At 37.9% G+C, this 10,966-nt stretch overlaps 1 protein-coding gene across 1 annotated transcript in view; it reads left to right on the top strand.

Annotated features, from left to right (window-relative positions):
• LOC106879344 (transmembrane channel-like protein 7) overlaps nucleotides 1-10,966 on the top strand; it is a 139,591-nt gene that overhangs the window by 59,817 nt on the left and 68,808 nt on the right. The window contains exon 3 of the mRNA XM_052969567.1: nucleotides 4,333-4,396. Within this exon, the coding sequence (XP_052825527.1) occupies nucleotides 4,333-4,396 (64 nt within the window). The remainder of the gene's footprint in view (nucleotides 1-4,332; nucleotides 4,397-10,966) is intronic.

Consider the following 10,966-nt stretch of genomic DNA (forward strand, 5'->3'; position numbering starts at 1 on the left):
GGTACAAGATTTTCTGGGCAGGGAACACTGACGGGGTCGGGGGCGTGGGTATACTTCTTGCGGAGAAATGGGTTGATAAGGTAATTGAGGTAGTCAGAGTATGCGATAGAATACTTAAGATTAGATTAGTCCTTCATCATGGGTTAGCAACCATTATCTTTGACTATGCCCCTCAACTGGGACTACCTGATGGGCAGAAAGACCGATTTTATGACATCCGCTTGTAGACTACTTTGTTGACGAATGACAGGGACCTTCTCTTTGTGGCTGGTAACTTCAATGGACATGTTGCACAACATGCAGAGGGCTTCCATGGCGTACATGGAGGCTATGGCTTTGGTTCCCGCAATGAGGAAGGAACCAGACTGCTGGAGTTCTGCAATACAAATGATCTTATGGTTTGCAATACCAACTTCAGGAAACCTGCCAGTCACCTACTGTTCTGGCAGACACATCAGCCAAATTGACTACATCCTCGCCAGAAAAAGGGAAAGAGGGCTGCTTATAAATGTCTAAACCTTCCCAAGCGAAGGATGTACCCCTCAACATAGACCAGTAGTTAGCGACTTTGGGATCAGGGCTAATTGGATGCCCAGAAGACGACGAGTATGGAGGAGAAAGGTCTGAAAGCTTAAAAATCCTGCAAATGGACAGAGACTTAGAGACATTTTACTCGAAGCCTTTGATGAAATAGAAGGGGATATAGCATCACATAATGTGGAAGACAACTGGATGTTTCTATGGGACAACCTGCTCGGATGAGGTGGTGAAGCATGACCTTCGAACATTAGGCATCACCGAGGCAATGACTAGTGACTGAAATATGCTGTGCTTAAGAAGACCCGGCAAACCAAGTGAGACCATAACCTGTGGCCTATATCAGTGGTGTAACCAGCCCACTTAGGTGTACCTTTCTTTCATTAGACACTAAACTCTGCTTGTGAAGACCTGTTGAGGCAAGTGAATTCGAAATCGAAATCAAATCCGATGACAGCACCGTATGACTGGCATCCGTGCTAGTGGAGCGCTAAGAGCACCATCCGAATGTGATCGTCACCAGGGCTGCTGACTGGCCCCTGTGCTGGTGGCACGTAAAAGGCACCGCCATACTGGCACTTGTGCCGGTGGTATGTGGAAAACAACAATCGAGCGAGAGCATTGCCAGTGCCGCAGGACTGGCTCCTGTGTAGGTGACACGTAAAAACACCATTTGAGCGTGGCCAATGCCAGTACCACCTGACTGGCCCTCGTGCCGGGGATCCTGTCAACGGCTTTCTCTGAGTCAACAAAAGCCAAGAACAGAGGTTTGTTTCCGGCTGTGTATTTCTCCTGCAGCTGCCTTACCAGAAATATAGCATCAGTGGTGCTTCTACCTGGCACAAAACCAAACTGTTATTACCTTTACCTTTGTAGCAGTTGACTATTGTGCTGCTACACCAGTCATTGAATATGTCTCATTCGTGAACCATCTGATTTACAATACGGGTAACTAGACCATAACTCACACCGTCAGATATGTTAAGCATCTCAGTGGTGATTCCTGATGATCATGGGGCTTTCTCTGTCTTCATACCCATAAGTGCTTTATCTACCAGGGTACTATTGATTTGGGTAGCTGATCCCTCAATAGGGCCAGCATTTATCAGACTCTCCTCCTCCCATTCATTCTCCACTTTCAGCAATCTTTCATAATGGCATTGTAAAGCTTCTTTCTTTGCAGAATCATTAAATGCAAGTGCACCATCATACATGCAGACATATTTCTCTCAAATGACATCACAATTCTCTCTCATGCACTGTCTTACAATCAGAAATACTTCAGTTCTTAGGTCCTCACATCGCTGAACCTAGGCAAACTTCTTTTCTGCTTCTCCTTTGGCTAAATATACTTGTCTCCAAGCTTCCCTTCTGGGTATCTGATACAGTTCCCTGCTACCCCCCACTCTTCCAGGCCTGTTTCTTTGGTCTTAATGGCCCTGTCTTCAGTATCATTCCACCACCACATTACCCTACATTTGGAAGGGACTTTGCATCACCCGCAGATTTAGTCTGTGGAACTCAGCAAGCTGTTCCACAAGAACTCCGAGTTGCTCTCTGTGTCACAAGTCTGTAGCTCCTCCTCCCTTCCATCAAATTTCTCAATTAGATTGTCCCTAAATCTCTAACCGTATGAAGAGTCTTTAAGCTTTCAAATCCTTCTTTTCCAAATTGGTGTGCTTCTTGGCATCCTTCTGGCCTGGAGTCTAAAGTTACTAATGACTAGTCTATGCTGGAAGGGTATGTATATATATGTGTGTGTTTCTTTGTGTCTGTGTTCCCCCACACACACACACAAGACTAGGAATTTTTTACAGGGGCAGGGGTATTTGAGGATGGGGAACTTGTGTTAGAGGATAAAAGGTTAGAGTGTGACAGAGAGGCAGAAACAGGTGTCTTGCTATAATGGAGGGGGCATTGGAGTGGTGATTTTGTGTTAGATGATGAAAGGTGAGAGTGTGATAGAGAAAGAGAGAGGCAGAAATAGGTGTCTTGCTATAGAGGAGGTACATGGTTACCCAGAGAGAGAGAGAAAGAGAGAAAAGAAAGTGAGGAAGAGAGAGAGATACAAAAAAAGAGGACAGAAACAGGTGTGCTGTTGTAAAGGAGATACTTGGTTACCTAGTCAGAGGAAAAACAAGAGAAGGAGAGAGTGACCAAGAATGAAGGCAGAAATAGGTGTGCTGCTGTAGAGGAGATACATGGCTACCCAGCCAGAGGGAAGAGCAAGGGAAAGAGAGAGAGAGTGGGGAAATAGCAAAAGTGCAGGAGAGAGCTGAAGTTCCAGAGTATACTCACAAGTAACAAGGATTAGAACATAGATGTGATGGAAGAGTAAGGAAAAGTGAGGCACAGAGGTCATAATATATGCAGTCAGCTATTGCCTAGAAGACAGAAGTAGGGGTGGTGATTGCAGTGACTGGTGAAAACCTGAGTATAAAAATAGTGTGAGGAAAGCAGTGATACAATAAAGGTAGGGAAGGGGATTGGAAGATAATCATAGTTTATGATGAGGAAATGTGAGGAAGAGAAAGATGCAGTTTAGAAGAAGGGATGTAGTTCGGTTTCTTGGGGTAGGATGTGGGAAATGTTTGTTGTTACATGTGGGTAGGACACAACACTTCTAGCACTCAATTTCGCTGATGTGGATGGGTCTTCTCTAGAACCTCTTATCACCAAACATCTTGGTCCATTGTCATTTCCTTCATGAGACCCAACATCCTAAGATCAGTCCTCACCATGATATATGATGTATATATCTTTTATCTTTTACTTGTTTTAGTCATTAGACTGCAGCCATGCTGGAGCACTGCCTTAAAGAATAATTTAGTTGAATGATCAACCCCAGTACTCTTTATTGGTCTCCTTTGCTGAAACACCAAGTTACGGAAAAGTAAACACACCAACTGTCAAAGAGAAAGTAATCTTCATATGTGGCAGATGTGCAGGTACATTAAATATCAGTAATGTACAGAAAATAGACAACCCCTAAATGTCAGGTGGGATCCTTAGGAGTAGTAGACAGTTTCTGTTACTTAGATGACCAACTTAACAGTGGTAGACGTTGTTCTGAAAGCATAACTGTTAGAATAAGAATGGGCTGGGAAAAGTTCAGAGAGCTACCACCACTGTTAGTAACAAAGGGCCACTCCCTCACAGTGAAAGGCAGATTGTATGATGCCTCTAGACGAACTGCTATGATACATGTCTGTGAGACATGGGCTGTGACCACTGAGGGCATGTGAAGGTTTGAAAGAAATAAAGCCAGTATGCTCTGCTGGCTGGGTAATAATCAATGTGCATCTATGACAGTGTGTAAGTGACTTGAAAGAAAAACTGGATATACAAGGTATCAGATGTAGTGTGTAAGAGAGAAGACTGTGCTGGTACGGCCATATAATGCATATGAATGAAGACAGTCACATGAAGAAGTGCCGATCTCTAATTGTAGAGGGAACATATAGAAGGGCTAGACTTAGGAAAATGTGGAATGAAGTTGTGAGAAAGGAGCTACAGATGTTGGGACTCACAGAGGGGATGACAGAAGACCAAGATTCCTGGTGGTTTGCAGTACTTGAAAAGACGTGTCAAGCTAAGTAAAACCATAGCCATCCATGCATACAGGCATGTCCTCTATATTCCTCTCTCAACCAAGACATCCTAATGCTGTGGGCGTGTGCGCATGCATGCACACACACCCATGCACATACATATATGATGAAGAAAGTATATTGTTTGTTTGCCTGTTGATTACAGTCTTTTTGAAGAAACTACATTGTTTTTTTTTTCTTTTAGGCAATATATTGAGGAGGAAAAGAAACTGTCTAAATTTCAATCTTGGAAAAAAGAAAGAAAACAGGTAACTTTCTCTGTAATTTTAAATTATTGTACAGTTAAATTTCTTCATTTGCTAATACATGCTACTACTTTATTTCACATCACAGTAGACTGATATTTCATAATACACACTAAGTCATACTAATATGTAAAACATACTCTACTTTGTACTACAAGAGGTTGAACAGGTGTTTGGTTGATAACCTGCATTACTTTATAAAGGGTGGGCTAGGTTTTTTAGATTTTCATTTTACTAATGTATCAGAATCACTGATTATGTACTTTAAGTAATTAAATAGCCATTATTTAACTGATTAATGAATAAAACATTTTCTAATGCTATTTGGTCACTCTTAGTATAGATTAATTAAATCAATTGAACCAATTTTTCTAGCATAGATGCTTCACAATAGTTTTGTTGACATTATGCAACAATTAAATGGAATAAACTGTTAAGTAGATGTACAACAATATAATATAGTCAATAGCTTTCCCTTGTCATTTCATGATGAAAGTTAAAGTGTATGAGATATGTTTGATGCTGTGAAATAAGCAAAACTAATGATCACAGAAAACTTGTAGTGGCCAAAGAGAAACCAGCTACTTAGCTGCTGAGTGTGTTGTGTCCATTAATAAGACATGCTGAGGATTAAAAGTTGAGAAAACAGCTTAATGTTGGATGCATACGTACCTCTGAGATGATGGTGCTATATGGCCATGTAGTGTAAACAGAGAGTGTAAGTTGGGTGAAGTAAAAAAACCTTATATAGACAGACATAGGGTTTGGAAAACTGGGAAGAAGTGATCTGAAAACACTAGGTCTCAGAGGATTGGAGAAACATTACACTGTTGTCCAGCCCATAAATAGTTGATGATGAATTAGTTTATTTAGCATCCATCTATGTTCTGGCACAACAAGAAGGACTTTACATTCTTCTTTCATAATTAGCAAAATAGTACCAAGAATTCATTGAAGTTGATTCCATTGTGCTAGGTAGAGAGGAACCTAAACTAATTCTATAATTAAGTTATTAGGCTAATGACTTGAATTAGGAATTCAAATATGGTTTGGAGTATTTATGGGCTATATCCTTTTTGATATTTGCATTGCCTCAATTTTTACTCTGGAACATGTCAAGCTTCTCTGGGAAGCTGGCTGCACAAATATCCAATTTATGAGATTTACACCTTACCTGTTCAATACTTGGAAACTAAAAGTTAAGTACTTACTCTGTGAATTACATAAAACAGAACTTACAGTGAAGATGGTACAGAGGAGAGATAAAGTGATGGACTGGATCCTAAGTTCAAATATTACTGAGATCATAAAGGAACAGTTTCAACAAGTATTTCTTTTATCTTTAAAACAGTCAAAATTACTTACAAAGCAATGCGCTGAAATAAATGTATTTTTGTATTCAGTTTAATCCCTTATTAAATCTGATTAAAAGGTAATTTTTAGTCACTTATTATGAATCATTTTTCTGGGATTAATTAAATAGGAATTTGTAATTTACAGAAGTTGATGCAATCAACCTTCTCCTTACAAACATTGAAATTGAATCTTTGTAATAAATGAAGGTCTTTGGACTTTGGATATATAACTACTGGCAGAAGTGTTGTCTAAGTATTATCTACAGTTCAAATATAAAATATTTTGGTGCAGTGTATACATCACATACTCAATATCTGTGTGTTGTCTACCATTTCCCAGGTGTCTCATTGTAGTGTGTAGCTCACATTTTAAATGTCTGTGTTGTGTCATCTACTATATTATGTTGTCTTGTTGCAGTCTGGAACTTGAATACAAGATTTCTGGTGGAGCTTTTTGCTATATTGATTCCACTTTAAAGATTTTAAATAAGACTGAAATGCATGGTGTAGGCTTTTTAACCATTGTTTAATTATGTTGTATACATAATTACCATTGTAACCATTCCAATCACAGGTCCCCTTTTTTTTTAGGTATTATTTTACTGACAGTTGCTTTTCCCAGTACACCAACCCATTTAGTTTACTTTTTGAGAAAATGAGGGATACAATACTGGATTCTGCGTGGCATTATTAGAGATAGCTTGAAAGAACAGAAATGAGAATGATTTGTGTCTTCTACAATCTCATGATATTCCACCCAACCACCAGTGAATTGCAGGGGTGATGGCATGATGAATGATATTGTGAGGAGAGACAAGACAAAATGGCTGGATCATTTTACTGAGGAAAGATGACAGTAACTGGGTGACAAGAATGATGGAAATGAATGTGGAAGGAGAGGAAAACTAAGAAATATATGGTTAGAGATAATGGGAGAAAGAAAGAGGGCAAAAGAGTTGTTGAGGATATGGCAAAACTGAAGAAGTCTGTCCTGAAGCCAACAAGAGTAATCTCTACTTTAACAGAGAAGATAGCTTTAAAATACTTGTGTAGTGTCTGTAAGCCATTCATGTATCAGTAATACTTAGTGGTGTTGAGTTATCAGATAGAATGCCTGGCAATATTAGTTCCAGCATGATCAACATTGCTTTTAATTTTTTAAGAGTTGATAATTATAAAGTATTAGTCTTGTACTAGGCTTTATTCTTCTTTTGCTCTCTCTTTCTCAACATTTTTTCTCTCCGTCCTTCTCTCACTATCTTATCTCTTTGAATTTCTACCTCTTTCCCTTCCACTCCTGTCTCTCAAATCAGCTATGAGAAGACCTGGGAAAGGAAGGGTTCTGCTAGGTTTAAATGTTCTGAACATGTCATCTGTCACAACAGTATACCCACATCTCCACCAGGAGCTGAGGAACCAAGGCAAAGCAATACTAGTTGTAATTAACAATTCTGTCTAACCCATGTGAGCATGGAAAAGTGGTTGTTAAAATTATGATGATGATGATGATGATGATAGTGATGATGATACAATGAGAACATTCTCGAATGTAAATTAAAATTAGTTTCATTGCTGGCACAAATCCTTATTCATTTTCAGAAATTTAATGCCAAATAAGTAAAACATTTTCCTAAAGAAAGAAGAATCGAGTCATTTCCTTTGTTGTTGTTTTTTTTTGGTTTTTTTAAATAATATTCATGAGGTGCAAACAAACAGTGAGACTCCAAACAATAATGTATCTATTCATTCTCATGTGATTGCTGTTGTATTTCATCATCAAAGAATATTTCTTCCTTTTTAAAGAAGGTTGTGTTCATAACACTCAATAACATACATTGTTTAAAAAGAAGAGATATTCTTCAATGATGAAATACGACAGTGATCAGGATATTTATATTTGAATCTGCTAGAATATATTAAGGATGGATAGCTATGTTATTGTATAGGTGAAACATATTAATAATTAAATCATTAGTGTGTAAGTGTTTAAATTAGTGGTTCTCAATGAGGGTCTATATAGCCCCTGAGGGTTCACATAAAATTTTTAGGGGTTCATGTAATAAAATAGTAAATTGGGGATCCACAATAGTATTTTGACCGCCCCAAAAAAATGTTGCTTTAGATGTCTGTATTGGTATGGATTGCAAGAAACAACGAGGTTTCTTTCACTAATATTTTACACAATTCAACCTACACAAGTTAATGTGTGAAAAACAAAATAGGAATTTTGAAGAAGTTTCTATAAAACTAGTTTTATAGTAACTTCTATAGAATGGTTGTTGGGGTCTGCTAAAATAAAATAGTAATCAAAGGGGCCCATAGATAAAAAATGATTGAGAACTCCCGTTTAAATTGTTGGTATAATAATTTAAAATATATTCATCTACATTGATCTCCAAATGTCAGTAAACTTAACCACAATCATACACCAACAATTCTATTGAAAACAACGGACTGCTTTCAGATGATTCTGTGAAAAGCAAATCAATTATTCATAACTCTTATTCATAATTCTTATAGCAATTTTGTTGAAATGAAAGGAGAATCTTTTAGTAACAATTGTAAATTATCAATTATAATAAATTATTTCACTGTATTCCTGTTATGGAGTACTGTTTTCTCAAGTTTGTATACCCTAATATAGAAAGTGGGGAGAAAAGGGTGAATGAGGATTCATCAGAGATGTCATTGTTCCATTTAGCCTTTGGCCACTTCTGGTAATCTAGACACTATTTTTCCTGCTGATCAATGTTGATGAGAGACAGGAGAGGTTTAGCAATTTCAGTCTTCCTATGGTATTCAGTTTTGTGGAGTTCATAACATGGTTATGGTTAACCTAAGGTTGTCAATATGGTGGTTTAGCTCTCCAGTTACTTTTGTTGTTGTAGTTTGATGGTTTTTAGGCGGTTTGTTTTACTATTTTGTGGCCCCTCTCTTTGAGCATTACCTTCCTTATAGAATTATGCTTAGTAACACTGGTTTTTCCTTAGTTTGGAATGCCAACATGCCTTTAGAGACTGCACCTCTCAAAACATTAACCAGTTTAGTAGTTTTAATGACTGAAAGTCTAGACATTCATGCTCCAATAGTTTTTCCTCTTTGGAAATCAGATAGGTTACACATTTTAATATATTTCAATATAAACACCCGTAAGAAAACAACAACAACAAAAGGCTGTATCATGAAGTACGAGGCAAATATAAAATATATAGGTGAGAATAGTTTTGAATTTGTCATAATTCCAATAGAGAGAGATAGTTAAATAAAAATTATATTTCCATTATCTTGTCTGAACCCTGTATTACGTATATATATATATATATATATATCTTGATAATACTAAAACTCTAGGGATGTCTGTGTGTAACTGAAATATCTCAGAAATAGTATACTTTATCCTAATTTTTTTTACATGTTTATTTTCATACTTCCCTTCGACAGTGCAGTACAAATTTTTGTGACATTTGAACCCCTATTTAAACTATTAAACACAATTTTTGTTTTTTTGTTATTTCTTGACGAAAAAAATACATGGCTTCCATGTTGTCAACACACATATAATGAATGTCATAGTGTGTCAATCAACACAAACACAAGTTTGCTATTTGTGGCATATACATACACATTGTCTTCACACTCTCTAAGAAAAAAAAATGCGTTGTCTTTTTGACATACACAATCTTTTAATCATTTGGAAATATTTTTAACTGAATGAGATTTCATCATCTGGAGTTGATTAATTTCCATAAAAATTTTCTATTTATTACCTTCGCCTTCACTAAGGCGGAGGTATTGTTTTCAGTTGTGTTTGTTTGTTTGTTTGTTTGTCTGTCTGTGGACAAGATATCTCAAGAACCACTGGATGGATTTGTATGAAACTTTCAGGGATGTTAGGCCTCATGACTGGCACAAACTGGGATTGATCCACTATTGGACAAGGATTCTGGATTATTTTTCCTGTTTTTCACTTAATTTTTGAGAGTGGTCGGGCTCATTTTTAGTATTCTCATTTGTGAGAGCAATCGAGTTTATTTCAGATATTCTCATTTTAAAAATCATCTCTTGCTAATTGTTGAGAGGATGTTGGTGTTGCCTTGGCAGAGGTTGGCACTCACTAAGTGCTCTTGTATACTTTTGTTTTAAAGTGAAAGAGAAGGGAAGTGGAAGATGTATGTATGTGTATATGAAATGGACATGAGTGTGTGAGAAAGAGAGAAAAAGAGAGACAGTGAGTGAAGGGGTGTGTTGTCATATATACGTACGTACATTGATACATATGCATACATCTTTTTTTGTATGTACGTGTGCGTGTGTGTGAAAGAGAGAGAGTGTGTGTGTGAGTGAGTGAACTTGTGTTTTCACATATGTGGCACACACTCTCTCTCTCTCTCTCACTTTCTCTGTCTCTCTCTCTCTCACTTTCTCTCAGTCTCTCTCTCTCTCACTTTCTCTCAGTCTCTCTCTCTCTCTCTCCCCCACACACACGTGTCCATTTCATATACACGTTCATACAACTTTCATTTTCTTCTCTCTTTCACTTTAAAACAAAAGTAACAGGTGATTTTCAGGATAAAAATTGTTAAAAAAAGACTTCTACCCATGAATGATTACTATTGTTTGGACAGTTCCAATTAAATAACTCCAGAAGTTAAGTTAAATATATATACATGCATAACTACTGTGAATTCCCATTCTACAAACTGGCAAACAATTCCGTAAATACTTTACCGGGCAAGACTGGGTAGTAAGTCTAGTGTGTGTGTGTATATATATGTATATATATATATATATATATATATATATATATATATATCATCATCATCATCGTTTAACATCCGCTTTCCATGACGATTTGACTGAGGACTGGTGAAACCGGACTGGTGAAACCGGATGGCAACACCAGGCTCCAATCTGATTTTGCAGAGTTTCTACAGCTGGTAGCCCTTCCTAACGCCAACGACTCAGAGAGTGTAGTGGGTGCTTCTACGTGTCACCCACACGAAGGCCAGTCAGGCGGTACTGGCAACTGCCACGCTCAAAGTGGTGTATTTTATGTGCCACCCGCACAAGAGCCAGTCCAGGGGCACTGGCAACGATCTCGCTCGAAAATCCTACGAAGGCCAGTCAGGCGGTACTGGCAATGGCCACGCTCAGAATGGTGTATTTTATGTGCCGCCCGCACAGGAGCCAGTCCAGGGGCACTGGCAACGATCTCGCT

The sequence above is a fragment of the Octopus bimaculoides genome, chromosome 7 (genome assembly GCF_001194135.2).
Source record: "Octopus bimaculoides isolate UCB-OBI-ISO-001 chromosome 7, ASM119413v2, whole genome shotgun sequence".
Classification (NCBI taxonomy): Eukaryota; Metazoa; Mollusca; class Cephalopoda; order Octopoda; family Octopodidae; genus Octopus; species Octopus bimaculoides.